At 39.0% G+C, this 26,368-nt stretch overlaps 1 protein-coding gene across 3 annotated transcripts in view; it reads left to right on the top strand.

Moving 5' to 3' along the window:
* Positions 1–1,953: 1,953 nt before the first annotated feature.
* The window catches only part of UBE2J1 (ubiquitin conjugating enzyme E2 J1), a 29,985-nt gene continuing 5,570 nt past the window's right edge, over positions 1,954–26,368 (top strand). The window contains exons 1-9 of one of the 3 annotated variants that reach the window (XM_066254261.1): positions 1,954–2,373; positions 10,024–10,150; positions 10,422–10,495; positions 14,974–15,105; positions 17,461–17,545; positions 17,826–17,931; positions 20,457–20,586; positions 22,225–22,344; positions 24,349–24,396. In XM_066254261.1, the coding sequence (XP_066110358.1) occupies positions 10,436–10,495; positions 14,974–15,105; positions 17,461–17,545; positions 17,826–17,931; positions 20,457–20,586; positions 22,225–22,344; positions 24,349–24,396 (681 nt within the window). In that variant the 5' untranslated portion in view covers positions 1,954–2,373; positions 10,024–10,150; positions 10,422–10,435. The remainder of the gene's footprint in view (positions 2,374–10,023; positions 10,151–10,421; positions 10,496–14,973; positions 15,106–17,460; positions 17,546–17,825; positions 17,932–20,456; positions 20,587–22,224; positions 22,345–24,348; positions 24,397–26,368) is intronic. The other 2 variants (XM_066254260.1, XM_066254262.1) reach the window with 2 other exon arrangements.

The raw sequence follows: 26,368 nt of genomic DNA, 5'->3' as shown, positions 1-26,368 counted from the left end.
TTCACTCTTTACAAAGGGGTGCTGGTACAATTCAGATACCAAACACTCAATTCACTATTTATTTATTTATTTATTTTTCTTTATTTATTCATTTTTAGAGAGGAAAGAGAGAGGGAGAGAGAGAGACAGAGAGGAGAGAGAGACAGAGAGAGAGAGAGAAGCGGGGAGGAGCTGGAAGCATCAACTCCCATATGTGCCTTAACCAGGCAAGCCCAGGGTTTCGAACCGGCGACCTCAGCATTTCCAGGTCGACACTTTATCCACTGCGCCACCACAGGTCAGGCCACTATTTATTTATATATTTATATTGCTTGAGAGAGGGAGAGACATTTGTTGTTCCACTTATTTATGCATTTCAGGTGGATTAAAAATGTATTTATTGATTTTTTATTTTATTTTATTGATTTTAGAGAGAGGGGAAGAGAGAGAAACATGGGTCTGTTCCTATATGTACCCTGACCCAGGATCATCCCTGTAACCTTGGGTTTTGGGGACACTCTAACCAAACAAGCTATCTGGCCAGGGCTCATGGGTTGATTCTTGTATGTGCCCTGACCTGGGTTCAAACCTGAAACCTTGGCGTATGGACAGGATGCTCTAGCCAATTGAGCTACTCAGCCAGGCCAATTCATTTTAGACTTAGGTTCTTAATTTTAACAACAGAAAATGTAAGGGAGAAAAAACTGTCCCTCTACCCTTCTCAGTTCTTGGCTGAACAGAAAAAACGAATACAAATTTATTAATATATATCACATGTACATATGAGAGATACCCAGGGAAACCAAGTAACTCCCTGAGATGGCCCAAACCACCAACTTAGAGTACCATCTTCCGCTAAAAACAGAAAAGAAAGAAAAAAAAAGATGGGGTTGGGGACACCGGGGATGTTACAGGAGAAGCGGGTAGGAAGGGTAAAGTCGGTTATGCAGATTTGTCAGGGCCTTCTTCTCCATAAGATTCTCTGGTGATTTAGAGTCAAATTTCTCTTCCAGATACACAGAGGGAGACAGGACAAATAGAGATTTCCTTTACAAATGTAAATTTCCTTTACAAACGGAAACTTCTGTTTTCAGAGATTCTCCTGTGCCCCCTGTTTCTCAAAACAACTCAAAATAATCCTTGTGCCGAAGATGCGCATTTGGAGGTAGCATATTATGCTACCCTTCAAAATCAAAGTTTTCTATCTTTGGATAACAGAACAAAACTTGAACAACCTGATAAACTCTCTTCATACCAACCTGGAACTCTTTCCTTCCCTCTTCATCCTCCTCACATCCCGATCCCTCCCTCCCGCATTTCCTAAATCCTCGCTCCTCTTTGAAGCCGTCAGAACCCGCAGTTCTCTTTCTCTCCATCCCACTAGCTCCACAATGAACCACGAAGTGTGTCCTTTGAAGTTAGGCTTTTCATATTTGTATGCATTCCCCCAAATTCAATGTAATTCCCTTCGTTTTATATTTTGACAGGTTTTAATTCTTTTTTTTAAAAAAAATCTCCAACAATGCTTAAAGGTGTCTGGCACCTATGCACGTTATCTTAAAAAAACAAAGCAAAACAAAACAAAAAACACACACCTGTTACCAGAGCCCCAACCAATTCCCTTATCACTGGAATTCCCTACTTAACTGTTTCCACCACAAGCAGCTACTGGAAACAGCTACTGGGTCTAAAAAACGGAGCACTTTGCAGACACCGCGGGGCCGCGCGCAGGCAGAGGGCTGCGGAGAACTTGCGCGGGGCTCGGGCCACCTCAAACAGCCCGGGGCCGGGGGCCGGAACCCCCCGCAGCGGGTCCCGTCGGGGCGCTTCCGGCCTCGCCGTTCCTCGCTAAAACCCGCGAGCGCCTGGGGTCCCCGGATGGGCCTGGCGGAAGATCTGCCTCCGGGGAGCCCGGGCAACAGGAAGACGAGGGCGCCGCTCGCTCTAGCGGCAGCGGGGCGAGCTTCGAGGGGCCGACGGCCGCGCTGACAGGCCGCCACGAAGAGACTGCCACGTCAGGGCAACTTCACAGAACCCGGGCGAAGGCGGTGACGCAAGCGGCGGCCCCGCGGGGTTTTGTCCGCGGCCAATCGCGGAGCTGACCTCCAGCCCGGCGCTCGCTTCAGCGACGCCCGCCGCCGCCGGCGTCCGCCCGGCCCACAGGGACGGGGGCGCAGAGCGGGGAAGGCGGTGTCGCGGTCAGCCAGCGCCTCGCCCGCGTCCTCCCGCCCCGCCCGCCCGCAGTCCGGCCCGGGGCTGGGCGGTGTCCGGGAGCTCCCAGGCCTGGCCGCATCGGCCCGAGCGGCGCGAAGACCCGGCACCGGCGGCGCGGAGAGGAGACCGAGCCGGGCCAGCCGCCAGCCATGGAGACCCGCTACAACCTGAAGAGTCCGGGTGAGCGGGGGCGGGGGCGGTGGGCAGGACGGACCGCAGAGACCCTGGGCTCCGGGGCCCGGCACCGCCGTCCCCTCGCGTCCGCCGCCGCTCGGGGCTCTAGTCCCGGTGTCGCGCTCTACGCGAGACCGCTGCCTGCCGGGCTGGAGCAGGCCGCGGGGGCAGGGCGGCCGGGCGGGCACCGGCTGCCGAGCCTGGGGACGGGCCAGCGCCCCGCAGCACCGGACTCTCCCTTCCCCGCCTGCGTGGCGAGGAGCCGGGCTCCAGACTCATCCCTCAGAACAGGTGTAGGGAAGGTGTCCGTGGGTCGTAGTTAGCCCCTGGCCGCACTGCCGCCCGAACACCGTCGTTCTCTTCGCCGCCGCCGCCGCCGGGCTTTGTTAGTTGTTTGACTCACTCGCATTTGATGATTTAGTTTAAATATCCTGTTTGCAGCATTTAGGGAAAATAGAATTACAGACATAGAGGAAATGGTCTGTACTAAACTGGTTAGCCAGAGAGCTAAGAAAACTAGTTGGGTCGTGTGCTTTAGAGCTATGATTTTTCGCCAAATAGAGACTTCTTTTCCTGTATTTAATGCTTCTGCTTAGTTTCCAGAAGTAGCCCAAACAATCCTAGGTTCACATTCTTTTCTGGTGCATTATAAAGATACAAGAAAAGCGGTCGGCACTCTCAGTTTAAGGCAGGGTTGAAATGAATCACTATAAATGGTATGTACTCTGTCTGTACCGTGATAAATCTGTCAGGAGAAAGACAGTACAGCTCTCTGAATGAGAATCCTAAAATATCAGCAGTGGTTGGACCAATTCTTACTGCTTCTTTTTTTTTTCCTTCCAAAACATTTTCTCAGTAGGAATCAGCAATTAGCATTCTTATGGAAAGAGTTGACATTGCGAATCTTTGATTTTTTTTTTAATACTTAAGAATATGCAGACTGCAGGAAAATCTGAAGATATTGATAGAACAGGGCTTTGTTAACTTGAGTATTGTCAGGCTAAGAAATGTTCCTAGGTGACCAAGTATATAGAATGGGCCATAACATTTGGGGGCTGGGCTTAGACTCCTTTAAAAATCTAGTAAAGGCTGTGGGCTCTTCAAGAAATAATTCATACAATTTAATTTTAGTGGGTTCAGGACTTCGTTCCTTCAACCCATCTCTTAAGAATATCAGCGGGGAAGAAAAGGAAGATCAAAGAGAAAGAGGGATGGTTAAATTATTTAGATTGTGGTAGATTTATATAACACTGGGAGTAAAAGTGTATGGTGACTCCTTGGTCATCTGGTACAAGTTCCATAGGACACCTGAGGTACTTAGAAAAATGTCCAGAGATAATGGAAATGTAACAGTACAGTTTGGAATGGAGATTGTTGTCAGAAGGTCTTGCTCAATTTTATAGGTTATCATACCTGAGATTATGATAAGCATTTAATGTTCTCCAGAATTTTGTACATTTCTAAAGTATATGGCCTATTGTCAGCAGGCAACTTTTTCTAGCTGTGTAAATAAATTAATTCCTCATTTTGGTTTCATTTCCTCTAAGGTGATACTATTCTAAACAATTAAAAAAAACATTTTATTTATTGATTTTAGAGCCAGGAGAGGGAGAGAAAGAGAGAGAGAAAGGCGGGGGTGGTAGAGGAGCAGGAAGCATCAATTGTAGTTGTGTACTTGTTTCTCATATGTGGCTTGACTTGGCAAGCCCAGAGTTTTGAACTGGTGACCATTTCAGGTTCACTCTTTATCCACTGTGCCACCACAGGTCAGGCTAAACAAAATAAAAAAAAAAACTTTTTTTATTGTTGTGAATCATATGGAGTTCATGGAGAAGGTGTATTAAGGGACTTAAGAGGCTTAGTGAAAGTGTTTCCTTTGTTTTATTCTAAGTCCTGTGATATTTTTAGAGTAATGTGTATATGAAAGGAAGTTGTTAAAAACACTACATGATGTAAGAGATCTCATGTGGAGTTATCTTAGAGGTATGGCTGGGACAATTAAGTTAAGACAAGACTGATAATCTGGGGTTAAAGGCCAGTGTGCTAGTGTGTGGATAGTAAATCTGTTCATTTTATAGGTGAGAAAACTTATTTCTTTATGATTTTTCTGGAATGGACATAAAGTTGTGGGCGGAGCTCTGTGTGGGAACACCTTGTAAGCCCTCTGATTAGCCTATCAGTATTTGCCTCTGGATCAAGCTCTCTGATTCTTTTTTGGGGTCTGCTCTGGTAATAGGGTCTCAGAGTACAAAGAACTACATATAATAAAGAACCTCTTGTGGCAGCCTTCCTCAGAAGGGACTGATGGGCATCTTTAGTAGGTGATTGCATATGTGTGAGACTGGAGCAAAGGCAGCCACTGTCTCCATCGGAAACCTAGGAGTTAATTCTGTCCATGCCCTTGGTGTCAAGTGCACCTTCATTCTAATCATTCTCAAGCTTTAGCGTACAATTCAGATCCTTCTCTCCTTTTCCTAGGCTGTAGATACATAGAACTTAATGGTGATTTAACATCTTCACCCAGATTTCCCACAGACCGAAGAAATATCTGCAAGGTATAAACAGCAAATTTATCAGTTTTCTTTCCTCCCACAAACTTGTACCTCACTTTAAGATTCCTCATCCCCAGGAATTGACAGCAGTCATGCACCAGTGGGAGTTATCTTTGATGTTTTAGTCTACTCCTTTACTCCACCCCCTATTTTAAAACTCATACACACAGGTATTTGAGCATGGGCGCCAATACCCACAGACACACATATATCTCTACCAGTCACTATGGCCACCAGATCTATTAAAATAAAACGCCAGGCCGGTTGGCTCGGTGGTAGAGCGTCGGCCTGGCGTGCAGAAGTCCCGGGTTCAATTCCCGGCCAGGGCACACAGGAGAAGCGCCCATCTGCTTCTCCACCCCTCCCCCTCTCCTTCCTCTCTCTCTCTTCCCCTCCCATAGTGGAGGCTCCATTGGAGCAAAGATGGCCCAGGCGCTGGGGATGGCTCCTTGGCCTGTGCCCCAGGCGCTAGAGTGGCTCTGGTCGCAACAGAGCGACGCCCCGGGGGAGTCTGTCTGACTGTCTCTCCCCGTTTCCAGCTTCAGAAAAATACTAAATAAATAAATAAATAAATAAATAAATAAATAAATAAAATAAAACCTGAATAGCTCTCTTCTCAAATTGAGAAGTTTTCAGTAGCTTCCTGTAGCTGTGATCAAGTTCAAAGTAAATTGTTTTGCTTAGCCTCAGGGGCTGTTCATGATTTAATCTTTCCTTTTCTCACCAGCCTTATCTCCTACCCCTCCTATGTCCTTCCCCCTTCACCATCTACCCACTTTGCCTGAGTGTCCCCAAATAAAATAGCTCTTCTCACCTGTATGCGTAAGTCCCTATTGGAACCTCTGCTTGGAATGCCTTCCCTTTAATCGTTTGAAATTCTTGTTCTTCAGACTTCTTTAAAGGTTCAGTCTTGTCCAACTCCTGTAAGGCAGACTAAGGTAGTCCCTATATTTGTATATACTTGGTCAGTGTTTTTGTTGTAATTGTTTTCATGTCTTACTGTGAGCTTTTGAAAATAAACAGGTTTTGGTCATTCTTCTATTTCCATTGCTCAGACATTCTTTAAATTTCTTTTGAATAGATATCGTTGCAAGGTCTTTCTGAGCCGAAACATTAGTCCTTATGTTGTACATTTGCAGAATTGCCTTCATATAGGATCAGGAAGAGGCGGTTGGGGAGCATGACACTGGATTCACGTCCTCAGTACACCTGTGTCTTTTTTATTTTACCCATGCTTTAGAGATTGATGATATCAAGATTATTTACTTTCTAAAAGAAATAGATGCATAAGAGACAGTGACCTATTAAAGATACCCTTAGTTAAGGCTTTGTTTCCAAAACCCCCAAAAAAGTCCAGTGAGCTAGTCTGGGCATGTGCAGAATGCTAATGATTAGGCTTAGGGAGCCTAGAGCTTGGATCCAGAGTGATCACGAGACCTCTATGAAAAGAAAGAACAAGAGCAAGCATGCAGGTGCTCCCTACCCGTCTTCCTTTCCCTGGAATATCTTATCTCACCCTGATAGGAGAATTCCATTGAATAACCTTGCAGAGATAAGAGAGGAGCTATGGGCGGGGAAAGTTTTCTCTCTAGTCTTGTAACTAGAAAGAGATGGAGTGTCAGGAGTGGCAGACTAAGCTCTAGTCCTAGTTGCCAGTTGATACTTTGAATCTTGACTATTACAAAGCTGTGATATTTCCCTTTGGGAGCCCGGGAGCTATGCCATATAGGCAATGACGTATGCTCAAGGCCTGATTTTGAAACAGAATTATTGAGGGCCTTATATCCCAATTCATTTCTGACTTTAATAAGTTATGATCTGGGAAAGAGGGAGAGTTAAAAGGAAAGGAGAATTATGTGGAGAAATTATTGACTACCATTTTATAGATGTAAACATTGAGGCAGAATAAGATTAAGTAACTTGTTCAAGGATTGAGGCTTAAGGAATCAGAGCCAGGATTTTAATGAAGCTCTAATTCCAGAGTCCACGTTCTTTTTCACTAAGATCTTTATGCTATGTTATTTCAGAAAAAAATAGATTATGAAAACACCAGTTTCCTCCTCTATTTGGCTGTGTGGCCTTAGCTCTCACATGGTATGTGCCTGTGTAGTTTGTGAACTAATAAAATCAACTGTTTAGTTGTTAAACAAATGATTGTTCTTTTAAATGCATTAAGTGAGAGATAGGGACAGACAGACAGGAAGGGAGAGAGATGAGAAGGAGCAACTCGTAGTTGCGGCACTTTGTTGTTCATTTATTGCTTTCTTGTATGTGCCATGAGGGGGGGAGGCTCCAGCCAATCCAGTGACCCCTTGTTCAAGCCAGTGACCTTGGGATCAAGCTAGCAACCTTTGGGCTCAAGCCACTGGCCGTGAGGTGTTGTCTATGATCCCACTCTGAAGCCAGCAATCCCCCGTGCTCAGTGTGGTTTCAAACCTGGGTCCTCAGCATCCCACGCTAATGCTCTGTTGACTATGCCACCTCCTGGTCAGACTAAATGCATTCTTGTAGCATTTCTGATCCTTCATATATCTCATAATATCCAGGTACTACTAAGTGTTTATTTTCCTCTGTCCAACTGAACTGAGCTAAGTGAGGAGGAGGCAGAGAAAATGTGATAAGGGTATATGGAATGACAAAATCGTCAGTTTATTAATATTGGAGAATGAAGGACAATCTCCTTGTCATCTTTGATTGCTGACAGCAAACTAATTAACTTCATAACATCTTCCATGATTTTATTTGTATCTAATATTAAATTAGAACAACAGTATTTTTATGTGCTCCAAACCAGGGGTTTCAATTCTTGTTCCTTGGGCCCCTTCGATAGCATAAGGGGTGGAAGGAAGGTAAATAGCTTGAAGGCCCTTCCATGTTGGCAGTTTAAACCAAAACAGCTGTTACCAGTTTTACATATTGATGTTCTCATTAAGCTTTTCTTTAAACAAAGGATTTTATCTTATTATCAAATAAGTTTGAAAACCACTACCTTTAATCAGGTCCTTGGTAAGAGATTTATTAGGGGAAGATAGTAAAAGTTTATTCAACTAATATTTAAGTGCTTACAATGTGCTAAGTCAAGAGGAGACTGCAGTGAAGTAGGTTGTTTAAGCAGGAAAGACAGGTGTTAAATAATTACAAATGAGGAACTTTATAAAAGAGAGTGTTGTGGAGACTTACAGTAAGGGCACCCAACCTCGTGCGTAGCCCTGGTTGGCAAACTATGGCTTGTGAGCCACATGCGACTCTTTGGCCCCTTGAGTGTGGCTCTTCCACAAAATACCATGTGTGGGTGCTACCTCCATAAGGAATGTACCTACCTATATAGTTTAAGTTTAAAAAATTTGGCTCTCAAAAGAAATTTCAATCGTTGTACTGTTGATATTTGGCTCTGTTGACTAATGAGTTTGCCGACCACTGGTAGGGCAATGGCTTCCAAACCTGATTGTTCATTAGCATAACTTAGAGAGCATCCCTGGTCTTCACTCCCTTCCAGAATTCCTCAGGGGTTTTTATCTGCCCAGATGGGAATCTCTAGTTGCTCCTCTCCAGGTGGACAAGGGAAGGCGTCAAAGACACTTTCCTGAGGAAGCTACTTAAAGGTTTGGAAGCTACTTAAAGCCAGTCTAGAGGATGAGGTAGGGTTGGGGATGGGAGCAGCATTACAAGCTGAGGAACCGGTATGTAGGAAGTTCTGGGAGTAGAGAGAAATGGAGTGTCTAGAACTTGTGGAAAGAGCATTTCAATATACACTATTTCTAAAATAGCATTTATCAAACTGTTTTATATTTAAACCCCCCCCCCAAGACTATAAGCTCCTTGATAACAGAAACTATTTTATTTTGGTTGTAGATTCAGTGCTCAATAATAAATATGAGCTCAATAATAAATATGTGATGATCAAGTGAACAAAGTCTCTGTCTGTAGGGGCCTATTTGAGAGTAGGAGGTGGAAGAATATTAATAATTATGGAATAGGATAGTGACTTAATAACTTCTTTTTTTACCTTAGGAACCCTTGATTAACATTAAATTTTATGCAAAAGTCCGGACATTTTTTAGCACGTGGAGCTTGAGGTGGGAGGGGCTGAGATAAAAGGACTGACCTTTGAGAGCAAATGGGAATGGAAAGAGGGTACAGATACAGATAGGATTGTTGATTGTGATTGGCTGCTAAAGGTCATTTATCATGGAAATAAGAGGCTGTGCCATTAACTGAAAGAGGATGAAGAGAGATGAGATGTGAGTAAATAAGTGTGAAATAAGTTAGGGTGCTGGGCCAGTGGGCTTACTAGCAAAATATGAAAACATTGGATGGCATTGTGTCGCAATGGAAATTGTTGCTAATAACTTTTTTTTTATATCCTCCTTCAGTAATGCTCAGCATTTTGGGTATAGACACCAAATAAGAAGATGGTTGGGTTGGGTCAGCTAGAAATGAATTTTCTTGGAGAAGTATGAAAGAGGAGCCTCTAGAGTCAAGAGTGGGGGTAAAGAGGAAAGTGAATATAGGGATAGGTGGGGTAAAGAAAGTTGTGGGGTCAGTGGATTGGAGGTGTTCTTTGTATTTTTCTGAAGTTGGAAACGAGGAGGCAGTCAGACAGACTCCCACATGCGCCCCACCAGGATCCACCCGGCATGCCCACCAGGGGGCGATGCTCTGCTCATCTGGGGTACCGCTCTGTTGCAACCAGAGCCATTCTAGCGCCTGAGGCAGAGGCCATAGATCCATCCTCAGCGCCCGGGCCAACTTTGCTCCAATGGAGCCTTGGCTGCGGGAGGAGAAGAGAGAGACAGAGAGGAAGAAGAGGGGGATGGGTGGAGAATCTCCTGTGTGCCCTGGCCAGGAATCGAACCCAGGACTCCTGCATGCCAGGCTGACGCTTTACCACTGAGCCAATTGGCCAGGGCGGATTGGAGGTTTTAATTAAGCTGAAGAATCATTTCAAAAAGGAAATCAGTTAAGGCTATAGAGTTCAGTGACTTCTGGAGTTCCATTAAGTTAACGTAATATACTGGGTGGAAAGTTTCAAGAGGTTGAAAATATAAGGGGATTTACTATTCATTAGCATGAGTTACAGAGGGCATGTTTTTTGTTACTGTAGGCATTTTAACGTGGTAGAAGTGTATTCCCTGTGTTGGAATTCCAGCTCTGTCATTTACTAATGTGTGACCTTGGACAAGTTTCTTTGTCTGGAAAATAGGGATTTTGAGTGCTACTAGGAAGTGTATGTAAGTACTTACTGAATAAAAATAATATCTTTATAAAACTTACCTATATATTTAATGTAGTATATAACCCTGCCAATGCTTAGCTACTGTTTCCTCTCCCCTCTAATTATTACTATTAATCACATAATTAAATTTTACCGTATATTCAGTTGAATCAGCCTTCTGTACATGTTTTGTTAACATAGAAACTTTTTTGTTAGGTTTGTTAATTTGTGCTAAACACTTGGTAAAGTATGTTTTAAATGTCTCTATCTTATGAATTTTATTTTAGCTGTTAAACGTTTAATGAAGGAAGCGGCAGAATTAAAAGATCCAACAGATCATTACCACGCGCAGCCTTTAGAGGTTAGTTTCTGTCTCTGTCATCTACATATGGATTTTAATATTTTAAACAAATTTCTTAAAATTGTTTTTTATCATTGCCTTGCAGATGTGTTGATGTGGTTTATTAATATATTTTACTCCCAGTATTTCCTGATTGTTTCATTAGCCATTGAAAATCAGGCATTTTAGAAGAAACAGATTTCTGGTCTCATAAAATGGGTCTCAGATGCTAAATTGGCTTTAGGTCCTAAATCTGAGGGATGGAGAGGAAGTGGAAAGAACCCAATACTTTGTACAATTTGGAAGACAGCCCCTTGAGGGATCTTGGCAGCTAAGTGTGGGCTTTTTGTGTAAAGATTCTTCATCTCTTCAGTCTTATCATCTGTAAAAGGAGGGTATTTAAATGTCTAGTCAGTCTAGTTTCCATGGTAATAGTGAGAATAAAATGTAATAATATCTGCACAAATGTTTTGCAAACTGTAAAGTACTTAGTAACTGTAAGATGATATTGATAGTATATGTATTAATATTACTAGTCACTTATAAAGAGGCTGTTAGGTATCTATGAGGAATAATTTTTAAAGACTGTTAAAATAGTTCAAATTTTTATTATTTGGTTATACAGTAGACTCGAACAACGCAGGGTTTGGAGCCCCATGCCCTATGCAGTTGAAAATCTGTGTATAACTTGACTCCCTAAACATTTAACTACTACTAATATAGCCTACTGTTGACTGGAAGCCTTACTGATAACATGAACAATCAACTAACATTTTTTTTTATGTTACATGTATTATGTACTTTCTTCTTATAATAAAATAAACTAGAGGAAATAAAATGATATTAAGAAAATCAGCCTGACCAGGCGGTGGCGCAGTGGATAGAGCGTTGGACTGGGATGTGGAAGACCCAGGTTCGAGACCTGGAGGTCGCCAGCTTGAGCGTGAGCTCATCTGGTTTGAGCAAAAGCTCAACAGCTTGGACCCACGGTCGCTGGCTCAAGCAAGGGGTTACTCAGTCTGCTGAAGGCCCGCGGTCAAGGCACATATGAGAAAGCAATCGATGAACAACTAAGGTGTCGCAATGCGCAATGAAAAACTAATGATTGATGCTTCTCATCTCTCCGTTCCTGTCTGTCTGTCTCTGTCTATCCCTCACTCTGACTCCCTCTCTGTCTCTGTAAAAAAAAGTAATAATAATAAAAAATAAAAAAAAAGAAAATCAGTAGGGCCTGTCCTGTGGTTGTACAGTGGGTAGAGCTATATACCTGGAACGATGAGGCCGCTGGTTTGAAACCCTGAGCTTGCCTGGTGGAGGCACATACAACAAGCAAGCAATGAACAACTAAAGTGAAGCAACTGTACTTCTCATTCCCTCACCCTCTGTAAAATCAAGAAGTAAAACACTGGGGAACAATTTATTTTTCATTTTCTGTTGCATGACGTTTTAGAACTGTTTCTATATATTTCTGCATCACTGATTCCGAATCTGAAACCCGTTTTTTGGTGTATGCTCTAGTTTTTATGCAATTTTAATTTCTTTTTGTTACAGTTAATGGCATGCATTGGTTTTTATTTTTATTTATTTTTATTTATTTTTTTTACAGAGGCAGAGATAGACAGGGACAGACAGACAGGAACGGAGAGAGATGAGAAGCATCAATCATCAGTTTCTCGTTGCACTTTGCGACTTCTTAGTTGTTCATTGATTGCTTTCTCACATGTGCCTTGACCGGGGGCCTTCAGCAGACTGAGTAACCCCCTGCTGGAGCCAGCGACCTTGGGTCTAAGCTGGTGAGCTCTTTGCTCAAGCCAGATGAGCCTGCGCTCAAGCTGGCAACCTCGGGGTCTTGAACCTGGGTCCTTCCGCATCCCAGTCCGACGCTCTATCCACTGCGCCACCACCTGGTCAGGCTGCATTGGTTTTTAAATTGGAGTTAAAGGGTAATGACTCTTGGATTGAACATAACCACAAGGCAATTAATGTTTTACAAACATCACTTTTACATAATTGTAGTTGTTTTTAAATGTAAAAAATTATCTGATAAAAACACCCTTTCATTTTGTTTTAAAATTGAATCATAGCTTCCACGAGTAGGCTTAAAAGTAAGAATAGTCCTGACACCTTCTGTTATATATGTGGCTGTTCATATATACTTCAAAGTTTAAGGCGCAATGTTTCATCATTTGTGACACGTGCATATATTGCCTATTTTCAAGTTCCCCTTGGCAATCAAGACAAGAATTGGGCTCCTCATATTGTATGTCATAATTGTGAAGAAAGGCTTTGTGACTGGACAGAAGGAAAACGCAAAGAATGCCTTTTGGTATTCCCATGGTTTGGCGTGGACCTAAGGACCACAGCAGTGACTGTTATTTCTGTCTGATCCATACAAAGGGCATCAGCAAGAAAAAACGGCATATGTTCGCATATCCTAATATTCCTTCAGCAATATGACCTATCCCACACTCTGAGACACTCCCAGTTCCAGTTTTCAATGGTTTTGTTTCTTCTAAGGATGAAGAAAGTGAACATGGTGATCAAGTGTATTTTGATAAGATGCATGAGGAAATGGTTGTAGAATCTGAAGGGTCTTCTTCTGATGCCAAGCAGTCATTAACCCCTCAGCAGTTTAGCCAACCCAAATTGAATGACTTAGTAAGAGATTTGGGCCTATCAAAGAAAGCAGGTGGGTTATTAACCTCCAAGCTTCAAGAAAAGAATGTACTTCACCGGTCAGCTAAAGTGTCCCATTTCAGGAAGTGTGAACAAATTTTTGTAGACTTTTTTTCTGAAGACAAACACTTTGTTTACTGTCATGATATCAGTAGTCTTCTCAGCCAGCTAGATGTTACCACTTACAGTCTAACAGAATGGCGGCTATTTCTTGATAGCTCTAAAAGGAGTCTGAAATGTGTTCTCCTACACAACGGTAATGTTTATGCAGCTGTTCCAATTGGTTATTCAGTTCATCTGCGAGAAGATTATAATGACATAAAAATTGTCCTCGACTTACTGAAGTATGAGGAGCATAACTGGATTATTTGTGTGGATCTTAAAATGATAAACTTCCTGCTAGTACAACAGAGAGGTTTCACGAAGTATTCTTGCTTTCTGTTTTTGTGGGACAGCTGAGCTCGGGAGAAACACTGGATACAGAAGGAGTGGCCGAAACGTGAAGCTCTGGAAGTAGGGATGCAAGATATTGTGAATGAACCTGTAGTTAATTGAGACAGGATCATTTTTCCCCCACTTCACATCAAACTTGGCTTAATGAAGCAGTTTGTTTAGGCTTTGAATAGAGAAAGTAAATGCTTTCTGCATATTATTTCTGCTTTTCCTGTCTTGTCTTTTGAGAAGATAAAAGCAGGTGTATTTGTTGGACCTCAAATTCAAACCCTCATACATGACGAAGAATTTGCCAGGAAGATGAATAAGGAGGAGAAAGCAGCATGGCAGTCTTTTGTGGCAGTTACAAAGAACTTCCTTGGCAACAAAAAGCAGAAAACTGGGAACTTCTGGTTCAAAGGATGCTGTTGGCTTTCCACAACATTGGATGTAACATGGGCATTAGATTCACTTCCTGAACAGTCACCTTGATAAGTTTCCCAAAAATCTTGGAGCTGTTAGTGATGAGCAGACTACTGCTGGAGCATCAAATGAGATTGTCCTCAACAAGTACACAAACGCAAGAGCTACAAACGCCAATTTTTGCCTGAATAGAATTTAAATAAGTTTTGTGCAAATTTTATGATTAAAATAAGTGTTTTAATATGTTCTATTTTGAAATTGTAGACAAATTCTGATGCAATCATATCTTTTACTGTATTAGTGTATTTACTGCATTATATAAATTATCATATTTTCACAAAGATGATGCCCAAGAAGACATTCTACTTCATTAGGTTAAACTAAATGTTGAAAATTTTACAATAAGATGAAAACCTAAAATCTTGAATTGCAAAACAACTGTAGTTTACAGAGAAAAACTAATGTCAGATTTGAGATCAGCACACTCGATTAGGTAAGAACGAGTGTTTTTGTGGATGCAACAAAATTTTGTTCCCCAGTGAAATCTTTGAAAAAAAAAAATCATAATGAAAATACATATACAGTACTATACATATTTATTGAAAAAAATTCAAGTATAAGTGGACCCGTGCAATTCAAATTCATCTTGTTCAAGGATCATCTGTATAATAATTATCACTAATTAATATTCAAGGACTAATTTCTAGGTTAAATTTATAATCTTATTTATGAATACATAACAATGCTTAGATCTTTTAAAATGCATTTTAAAAAACGATTTAGCTATTGTGGGACATGAAAACTAGATTAAATAGCTTGTAATTATAAATTTTATATTTGAGACATTTTGTGCATTAGAAACTGTTCTAGTAATATAATTAACTTTTCTCACTCAATATTTTAATAGTCATTATTAAGAACAAACTTTCAATGTTACTGATTCCTTGTTGGATATTGTTTTTGTTCAGGATAACCTTTTTGAATGGCACTTCACAGTTCGGGGGCCCCCAGATTCTGATTTTGATGGAGGAGTTTATCATGGACGAATAGTACTGCCACCAGAGTATCCTATGAAACCACCAAGCATTATTCTTCTAACGGTAAGAATTCTTGGCTTTTTAGAATGCTTGTGGTTTAACACTTTATGGTGGCTTCAAAATATGGTCAATGTACTTCTTTACATTAAGAAATAAAGTGGCCCTGGAAGTTAGTCTAGGTGGTTGCAGCGTTGTCCTGATACAACAAAGTTTTGGGTTCGATCCCCAGTCAAGGCACATACAAGAATCAACTATTGAATGCATAAATAGAACAACAAATCGATGTTTCTCTCTCTAAAATAAATAAATAAATAAATAAAACAAAGAAAGTTAAAAAATCTTAAAAATAAAGAAGTGGAACATTTATAATTTTGCTTTTGGGAGCCAGTTCTTGATATTATAATTTTCTCCCCAAAAAAATAATTTAAAGAAATTATCAATGCTAATAAATGTAAATTATTATAGTGTGGTTGTTAGAATTCAAAGAATTAATATATGCAAAATACTAGGTACAGTGTCTGGCACATGGTAGGTCCCCAGTAAAGCTTAGTTAATGTTATTATACCTCTTAATCATATCATCTCCTTTAACCTGTCACTTTTCTTACACTCTGTTCCTCAGTTTCCTTATTTTTATATGTAGCTCATAGAGTAGGTTACATAGAGTCCTCCATAAATCTTTGCTATATTACTATTTATATCTTAGAATTTCTCTCTATGTTGACATATTCTATCTCCATGTGAAGGAAAACTATTAATCCAATTTTCTCTTCTCTTTTCTGGGATATGTTCCATCAGTAAATTCCTGTTTTAATTTTTAAGGTTTCCTTTCCTGATTTTCTTTTATTTTTAAGTGTGTTTAATTATCCCCAGCCTTGACAAAAGCAAACAAAACATAAAAATTTTTCTGTTTCTCTGGTTACCATTTTATGTTGTCTTGTTTTTTCTTTGTTAACCTTCAAGGCACCTTTACTTTTATTTACCTGCTGCAGTCTGATTTCCACACATGCTCACTGCACTAATCTCAAAGACCAGTTTGAGAAATCCCGCCGCCTCTTCTCAGTCTTGATTCTATTCCATCTAAGTTATACATCTGACACGCACAGATAGAAAACAGTGAAACAAAGGGTATTCATTAATACACACCCAGTTAATGCTGTTTTTTTATCTGTATTTGTTTTAGTGGAATGAGCATTAGTTTTTAGAGCCAGTAAACCTGGATTCTGACCAGTGCTGTTTCTAGTTTATCACAGGCAGGCTACATAATCTCTTCGAAATTTAGTTTTTTCTTCTGTCCAAGGGGTTGTGTATGGTAAATATAATCATACTTTATAAAGTTCCTCGCATATAGAAGCTCCTTAACAAATATTAGGTAATAATTAGAATTGTTAGTGTTGGCAGTAGGGCTGGAGCAGGGTCCCAAAGGGACCCTACTGTGTTAGGAGGAAGTTTCATTTGCTAGATCTTGGGGAGAGCCAAGTGATAGATGGGGAGGGGCTGGTGTATGGGGAAACTGGTGGTGGTGGATAGTTGGAGCAGCAGCTGTTGACCAGCAAGTACAGAAATATTGCAAGAGTTAACCAATGATACGGTCATATTTAGCACAGTGGCTGCCCTCCTGATTTTCAATATTTGCTCTTTCTGGTTCACTTCCTCTCTTTTGAAAACTTCCCTCTGTTTTCCAACCTTCATTCAACAGATATTTATTAAAACACGTGTCATTTACCCTGTGGGTGTTGCAGAGAATAAGTCAAATTTTCTGCCCATATGAAGCATATATTCTAACTTCATTCCTCTTCTTCTTTCCCCTTCCCCTAAGTGTGGATATTCTACAAGTTCAGACTTCAACTGTTTTTTCTTATTTCTATGAAATGGCTTCAGTGATACCTCTGCAAAGTCAGGTATATCTTCTGATATCAAAAATGTATATCTTCTTTTGATATCACCATCTATATATTTCTGCCTGCTAGACATCATCAATAGCTCTTCACCAAGAAAACTAGATTCATGTTCAAAACTGAAATCATTGCCTCTGATCTTCCTCCTTTGTGTCTCTATCTTATGAAATTGTATCATCCTTCTGAAAATCACTCCCATCCTTCTCACCAATATCTGGTTAGGTGAAACAAAGTTCTTAGGTTTTATCCTAGTCTCTGTATGTCTTTTTTTAGATTCTTTACAGAGCCTAGCACCATACTAAGCACAGAAAAGTACATCAGGACATTTTTATATACCAATTATTTAGATAGAATTTGTATAATTCAGTTTCAGGAAGGAGCTATAACTTCTAAAAACAGCTTGTATTATTTATTCAGAATCCAAGAAATATTTGTGGAGTATCTGTAAAATATATTTATACTTGTGAAGTATAAAACATTAAACACATCTATAATTTTTAAATGCCTTATTTATTCCTAAGGCTAATGGACGATTTGAAGTAGGCAAGAAAATCTGTTTGAGCATCTCAGGACATCATCCTGAAACTTGGCAGCCTTCATGGAGTAGTGAGTACTAATTTAAAGTGAATATATCTTATATAACTTTAGTCAGTTCGTAATTATAAAGTATAATACCTTCTTGAGGTTGAATCTGTTTTTGTTAAATAATTTAATATTATTTAATAAATGATAAAACTGCTTTTCCTTATCTAGATTTTGGCTATTATTTTACTGCAACCCTCCTACCTGTACCTCCTCACTGAAAGCCTGAGTCTTTTTCTCTTTCCAGAGTAAATCCATATCCTTTTACAAAGCAATTTAGATTGATGTTTACTTTTTATTTCAGTAAGAACAGCATTATTAGCCATCATTGGGTTTATGCCAACAAAAGGAGAGGGAGCCATAGGTTCTCTAGATTACACACCTGAGGAAAGAAGAGCACTTGCCAAAAAGTAAGTTTTGCATTTCATTCTTTGTTAAGACCCCAATATTATTCTGGGAAATGGCTATTGGGAAATGGGCTCTTTGTCTTACTTTGTGAATTATCATTGCTACAGGTTCCTTAGTTTTGCTATGTTAGAAATTTAATTGTACCAATTTACTCAGGGTCGACCAGAGTCAGAATCTAAAGAAAGTGGTTTTAGAAAGTAGTTGATATCTTCTCCTAGAAAACAGTACAGGTCATTGTCTCCACTTGGACATTATTATAGGTGGAGGAGAACTGGACACATTATTTATATGTAGCATTCCACAAGATTAAAAACTCCTTGAGGGCAAAGAGGAAATCTGTCTTTGTGTCTATAGCATCTGGCGCATAGTAAGTGCTCAATGAATGATCTGGAGTAAAGAAAAGGAGATTTTATTAAGTTGTGGTTTCTCAGTGGTATTGCATTTTCAGTGTTTTCCAGGTTCATCTGTCTGTATAACCCAGATTATTCGTTAGATTTCGATTATTCTCTCCTTTGAGTAGTGCTAAGACTAAGTCTTGATTTTTGATCATTTTCCTGTTCTGCACTCTGCTGCCCACCCCTCTTCAAACATACTTTATGAGTTAAATTGTACAGGGGTGGACAAAATAGGTTTACAGTTAGGAGTATATGAAACAGTTTGTTTTTATATTAATATTTATTAATTATTGTGTTATGTTCCATATGAACGACTATAAACCTACCTTTGCCCACTCCCGTAGTAGATCTTACCGTAGCACAGTTCAGAATAGGCCCTCTACTGATGTTTGTTAAATCAGAGATTTTAGTGTCTGGAAGATTTGGTAGACTTCCTAATTTCATCAGTAACTTTTCTTTTTAAACCTTATTCCTAAGTACTGGGGATATAACCTTACTTGCAGCTACCATTCACAAATTTTAATACGTATTTTTGAATATGTGATACTTGTTTTATTTGATTATTATTTTCTTTTTTACAGGGACAGAGAGAGAGTCAGAGAGGGGATAAATAGGGACAGACAGACAGGAATGGAGAGAAATGAGAAGCATCAATCATCAGTTTTTCGTTGCGACACCGTAGTTCATTGATTGCTTTCTCATATGTGCCTTGACCGTGGACCTTCAGCAGACTGAGTAACCCCTTGCTTGAGCCAGCGACCTTGGGTCCAAGCTGGTGAGCTTTTTGCTCAAGCCAGAGGAGCCCATGCTCAAGCTGGTGACCTTGAGGTCTCGAACCTGGGTCCTCCACATCCCAGTCCAACGCTCTATCCACTGCACCACCACCTGGTCAGGCATTATTTGATTTTTTATGTTGGCTTTCTATATTGGCACTTTTATTCAGTTAATTTCATGTACAAGCTAAAAAGTAAGTTTGGTCTTTTGTTCTAGACTTGTCAGTGCATATATTCTAGGTTCTTAGTCTGTACTAAAGGCTTTTAAAAAAACCCGATTTTGCATTTAACCATGGTAAATTAACTTTTATTGTGGGTAAATTGATATATCCAAAGTAAATATTCTCCTTTAAATTTTTTCTGACTTCTCAGTTAAAAGTGGACACATTTTAAGGCAGATAATTTGGATACAGCTGATTATCAAAAGGATATGGATAGGAATGCTGCTTCTGGTGAAACAAAACTATTCGTTAATAAATAATACTACTTTGACATATTTGTTTATACGAAGCTATTTAATAAATTTAAGTGGCATGCTCTTCAAGACAAGTCTTCAGTGTTGAACTAGATGCACAGAAAAATGTTTCTTAAAAGGAAATTGAGCAGTTTAATGATATATATTTTTACCTATTATACATATTTACTTCTAATTATACAAATCCTCAGCACTCTTATGAGCTTTAGGGTACTTTTTGGATATATCTGGATCACAAAGGAAAAAATGAAAACATGAAAAACAATGAAATCTTATGAAAGTCTAGTTAATAGGTTACTTTGAGTACCTATTTAATATAATCAGTGATACATTTAAGTCTGGGTTTTCCACGAGTTTTTGTCTTTCAGGTTGTACTGCTATTTAGATTAATATGATTTGTGAGGGTTTTTTTTTCCTGGAAATATCTATAAATTCTTTTTAAATTGGCTTCTTTACTGTTTTATATATTTTTGTTAAAAATAATTTGAGCTTTATAATGGACTTTTCAGGGGCTTAACATAGGTTTGTTATGTGTGATTGGGAGGACAGTGTAGTTAGACAATTTATATCTTTTTGTCATATAAATCTAAAGCATAATTATTTTCCTTTAAATAATATATTGGGGAAATGAAATCTAAGCCTGGATTTTAATATTAGGTATTTTAAAATATTGAGACAATTGATGTGAATTTTTTTATACCAACCTAATTTGTGTACATGTCTTAGAGCTATAATTATTATCATAATTGTCTAATTTATGTGTAAATTGATGCGGAATTATCCAGTGTTCTTTTCTTTTAAATTTAATCATTCATTATTTGAGTGTCTTGAATTAACATTCACATATTTGATTTGTACTCATTAAAAATTTTTTTTCCTACCAGATCACAAGATTTTTGTTGTGAGGGATGTGGCTGCACCATGAAGGATGTCCTGTTGCCTTTAAAATCTGGAAGTGATTCAAGCAAGGCTGACCAAGAAGCCAAGGAATTGGCTAGACAAATCAGTTTTAAGGTACTCTAAATTGATAAATAAATTCAAATTTTGTAGCCCTTTTATTTACTTTTAGAAGTAAAATCTAGTCTTACTGCAATAAGGTTTTTACAATTAATTTTTTACTTATAGAACTAATATGCATTTACAAAGGCGTTATATAGCATTGTGGTTAAAAGCTTAAACTCTGGTATATAGTGCCAGGGTTCAAATCCTAGCTTTTTTGCTTATTAATAATAAGATATCAGATATATTGGTTAACCATTTTTTCCCTTTTTCTCACCTGTAAATAGTAACAGTTCTTATCTTGTGGGATTCCTTTTATTTTATTTAATAATTTATATTTTAAGATTTTACTTATTCATTTTAGAGAGGGGAGAGAGAGAGAGAAGGGAGAGAAAAGGAGTGGAGGAGTAGGAAGCATCAATTCCCATATGTGCCTTTACCAGGCAAGCCTGGTGTTTCAAACTGGTGACCTCAGTGTTTTGGGCTGACACTTTATCCACTGCGCCACCACAGACAGGCCAGGCTTATTTAATTTATTAATTTATTTTTTTAAAATTTATTTATTGATTTTAGTGAGAGAAGAAGGGAGAGAGACAGAAACACTGATCTGTTCCTATATGTGCCCTGACCAGGGATCAAACCTACAACCTTTGCCTGATAGAATGATCGATGCTCCTACCAACTGAGTTATCCAGCCAGGGTTTATCTTGTGGGATTCTTATGAGGATTAAGTGAGTTAATACTCACGTATATGTATTGTATTTAGAACTATCCCTGGTGCTTAATAAGTTTTAGCTATTATTAAAGAAAATATAGATAAGCAGTAAGAAAATAACAATCATATAATCGCAGTTCCAAGAAATAACTGCTGTTATTATTTTGGCATATTTATTTTCCTTATATCCTTTTTATTCTGCATATATTTTACCCAGACATATAAATGCTTCTGTAATTGAATTAGCTCCATAAAAATTGTTAATCTGCATTAAGCAACATGTTAACCCCTCCCTCTTCTCTACCTCTTTGTATCCTGTCTGTCATTCCAAGGTCTAGTTCTTGGGAGAAATATTTTCTTTTATGGTTTCTGAAAGAGGAGAAGCTTAATAAATATTGGTGATTTTCTTTCTCCAAAATATTCTTATTGCATATAAAATTGCTTCTCTGAACATCTTAGGGCCAGATGTGTTTTGTGCTTCAGAATTTCAGATTTTAGAAAATATCAAACATAAACCATATATTAACATTCATAGTGGGAACTGGGGCAGCACCCTATAATCAAATTCATTAAATTTTATTAGCAAACCTAGGAATATCTACACTAATGTGGAATAAAGACTGTTAATAGCTTCACATGTCAGGCTTTGCCTGAAAATTACAAAAAACTTTATTAGAGATTGTTGGAATTGTGGATTGTGAACCTTGGGTGTTACTTTTGTCCCTCACCAAGTAATGTCTCCTTGAGAACAGGGATTGTCTGTGCGTCTTCCTAATGCCCAGCATAGTGTTGGACATGAGTTCTCACTGTGTAACTGATAGATGTTGATATTAAAATAACAATTAAAATAAACCTAAGAAAGGAAATTTAGTAGGTTGTGGATTATTATGTACATTTCCTCTTGTAACACTGCTCTTGGGTATTATCTTTTTTTATAGGCAGAAGTCAATTCATCTGGAAAGACTACTGCTGAGTCGGACTTAAACCACTCTTTTTCATTAAATGATTTACAGGACAATATACCTACAACATTCCAGGGTGCTACAGCCAGTACATCGGTATGGTTCTTGTCTTTTACATATATGAGTATCTATATCATTATTGTTATTTACAGTAGTAGAAGGAGATTCCTAGAGGAAATATCTGAATATATTGGTTTTCCTAAATAGGATTCTAGTCCGTTTCTTCCTCTAATGAATTACTGTATTTTCTTGAGTAAGTTATTTATACTTTTGGGCCTTCGTTTTTTTTTGTTCAGTGGAGCTGGACTATCATCCCTCTAGAATTTTATGATTTCTCAGGAAAGTTAGTTTCAATATAGTGCTACAGTCAGAATAAAACAAATTATATATACATTAGCCACTTTCTAAATAGTCACGCTGTCTTTGGCAGGTTTGTTAAGCTGCATTACGGCACTTAAAGGCCTAGAGCAAAAGATTTGCCTTAGACCTACTCTGTTCAATATAACCACTGGTCAGTGTGTCTTATCTAATTCCGTATTTAAATTATTCTGAATCAGATTAAATTAAATATTCAGTTCCTCAGTCACACTGGCCACATTTCAAATAATTCATAGCCACATGTGGCTAATGGCTACCGTATTGGATAGCATAAATATCAAACATTATCATCACTGCACAAAGTTCTTTTGGACAGTGCTTCCTTGTGCAGACTAAATGTCCAATAAATAATTATTGACTGAACGATTAAATGAACACTATGGCTGTTGTTAATTGTGTCTTGATCTATTGTTTAAATATTGGAGGAGGAATACTAGGTTATTAGACCAATTAAGAAAATGTGACTGAATTGTTGCTAAATAATTAGGATTATGGGGGAAAACTGACTTTATATAAGAGATGAATTATCTTTCGGGTTGTTTTGGTAGATAAAACAAATCCTCCTTGCCCCCCCCCCCCCCATTTATAGGGGTTATAAAGGGTCAGAAAAGTTGGAATAGAAATTTGCCCTTTACTGAGGAATAACTCATTGTAAAGTGGGACTAAGTAGTGTTGGGTGGCTCTCTCCTAGTTAGGGAGTGAGATGGCAGAGAAGTAGGTTGGAGAATGCAAGGGAGCGGGTGCTCTGAAGGAAATGCCTGGAGGCCTGGAGATGGAGGTACAAGAAAAAAATGTGTGTTGAGAGTTAATTGTTTTTATATGATCTCCATGTAATTTTATGAATTGCAGAGGAATATAATGAATTCATTTTAGTTAGTGTATATTTTAACTTTTCACCTTTAAAATGTTGGTGTTTCATAAATAGTTCTTTTTTGGGGGAGGTATATTTCTGAAGTTAGAAGCAGGGAGACAGACTCCCGCATGCATCCAACTGGGATCCACCTGGCATGCCCACCAGGGGGCGATGCTCTGCCCATCTGGAGCGTTGCTCTGTTGCAACCAGAGCCATTCTAGTGCCTGAGGCAGAGGCCACAGAGCCATCCTCAGCGCCCGGGCCAACTTTGCTCCAATGGAGCCTTGGCTGTGAGAGGGGCAGAGAGAGATAGAGAGGAAGGAGAGGGGGAGGGGTGGAGAAGTAGATGGGCACCTCTCCTGTGTGCCCTGACCGGAAATCAAACCCGGGAATTCCATATGCTGGCCAACGATCTACCGCTGAGCCAATCGGTCAGGGCCCATAAATAGTTTTTTAGAAATAAAAATATCTTATTCCAGAGAGGAGAATTATAATCTTTATTTCACCTGTAAGGACCATCTAATATTTATGTCTTTATTTTAAATCTATGTCATTTTCCTGTTGCATATTTTAGTTAATACTTATTCCAGTTGTAATTTATTTTATAATTAATTATTGGCTATCTTCTCATAATGTAAGTTCCTTGTAGATGAGGGCTTTGTCCCAGTGCCTGGCATAGTACCTTGTATATAGTAGGTGGTTGTTGATTGAATAAATGAATCATAGGATTAGCTCTTTAAAAAAAAAACTAGGAGTACAGGTAAAGAAATCAAGAATTTTAATAAATTAGATAGCATAAACAATAATGTTATTATAGTAGTATTTTTTCTTTTGATTTTAAAGTGCATAAAACTTGAATTATTTCATAGATACCAGTTCTGGTTAAAACACTGACAAGAAATAAATTGTCTACAATTGTGAGTTAAACTTTTAATTACATTTACAAACAAATCTCATGGTGTGATTGTATAATTTGATCACTATGGAGGTAACTGAAACCTGGTTTTGGCTAAGGTGCCTGTTTTGCATGCAAGTATGATATAAATTCAGTGAGATGTTATATATTAGATCCCAGATAAGCTGTTTTTTAGCCTTGAGGGGGCGAGAGATTACTGAAAGTCTAAGTACAGCAGATAACATTAGGCCATCTGTTGCTTGCTGATGCAAATTTTTTAGCTATGTGGAAATGGGAAAAATACTGATAGTAGCTTTATGTTCTTCCAGTCTGTCAGATTTTTTTCTTTTTCCTAGGGATTGAGTTCTGAATAAACCATTCCATTTTGTATTAAAAAGCAAATGCAAAACTCCTTCACAGACAATGATTATTCTAGGTTATTATAGAAAACTTTATATGTGACTTACCTGAGACTGTGATTTAAAATTAAATACAACATCCATTCATCCCAGAAACGATTCCTTCATCTTAGTTAAGGGAACGGAAACTATTATGACTTCAATATTTATTCTGTGATAACACAGTTAGACAAGTTTAGTCAAACAGCAAATATTTAGAAGTTCTGCCACCAATCTTAAAGCATTTTGAAAATGCTAAAGCCAACTTGATTCTCCATCTGGCAGTTAATATAAACTGCCAAAATGTAGTCCAATTAGTCCTTCAACTCCAAATACACTAGGTTTCTCAGGATCTATAACCTTAGATTGTTTTTCCCTTGATGTGATTATTTAAACAGGAAAAATTTAGAATTTTATAATACTACAGTACTAGGTGTTAGAGTAATACATTCTCCAAAAGGCACCAGAAACACAGAACCTAATTAAAGTAGTATATCTATATAAATATTTCCATTAAGTACATATACTAAAATAGCATCTAAAGTCAGTGTTTTAAGGGATTGCTGTTTTTTAGGGTTTTTTTTTTTGTATTTTTCTGAAACTGGAAACGGGGAGGCAGTCAGACTGACTCCCGCATGTGCCTGACCAGGATCCACCTGGCACGCCCACCAGGGGGCGATGCTCTGCCCATCCGGGGCGTTGCTCTGTTGCGACCAGAGCCACTCTAGCGCCTAAGGCAGAGGCCACGGAGCCATCCTCAGCGCCCGGGCCATCTTTGCTCCAATGGAGCCTTGGCTGCGGGAGGGGAAGAGAGAAACAGAGAGGAAGGAGAGGGGGAGGGGTGGAGAAGCAGATGGGCGCTTCTCCTGTGTACCCTAGCCAGGAATAGAACCTGGGACTTCCACACGCCAGGCTGACGCTCTACCACTGAGCAAACCGGCCAGGGCCGGGATTGCTGTTTTAACTATATTAATCTACTAATAAAGGTCCAAAAAGCAGTCCTAAGTAAAGTCATGACTTTTTTTTTCCTTTTTCATGACTTTTTTTAACCTAAATCTTGTGGCCTCAAAGGAATATAATAGTAGTAAAAATATTAATAATAACTAATATTTAATAAGCAATTATATATCCTAAGCACTTTATATTATTATTCTGTTTAATCCTCACAAGTACTGAATTGGATATTAGCCTCATTGTACAGATTTGGGAGCTGAGTATGAGGTTAAATGACTTGTTTAGGGCCATGCGTTTATGAAGTGGCAAAGCCAGCCTAATAATGATACCGTTCCTGATTTTAGTCAGGTGTAGGGACAATGTAATTTTCTCCCCTCAAGCTAATGGGGAATATAAAATAAAAGATTTAAGCTGAGTCTATCTTTTGTGCTAGTTTCTGGATTGATAGGACCTCATGTTTTTTATTTTCCTTAAGAACCCATCTCCCTTTATAAGCCATGAGTACTTTTGCTCTATCAGATACTTTTATCTTGGCTGAGCAATAGAAAGAAGGAGAGATTTCAAATGGAAAGTTTTATTGACTTCTGTAATTCAGTTCAACTCAGTGAATATTAAGTCACTGTATGACACCTGTGACCATGT

The sequence above is a fragment of the Saccopteryx bilineata genome, chromosome 1, assembly GCF_036850765.1.
Source record: "Saccopteryx bilineata isolate mSacBil1 chromosome 1, mSacBil1_pri_phased_curated, whole genome shotgun sequence".
Taxonomy (NCBI): domain Eukaryota; kingdom Metazoa; phylum Chordata; class Mammalia; order Chiroptera; family Emballonuridae; genus Saccopteryx; species Saccopteryx bilineata.
The sequence above is the reverse complement of the archived record's forward strand: the minus strand, read 5'-3'. Positions and strand labels throughout refer to the sequence as shown.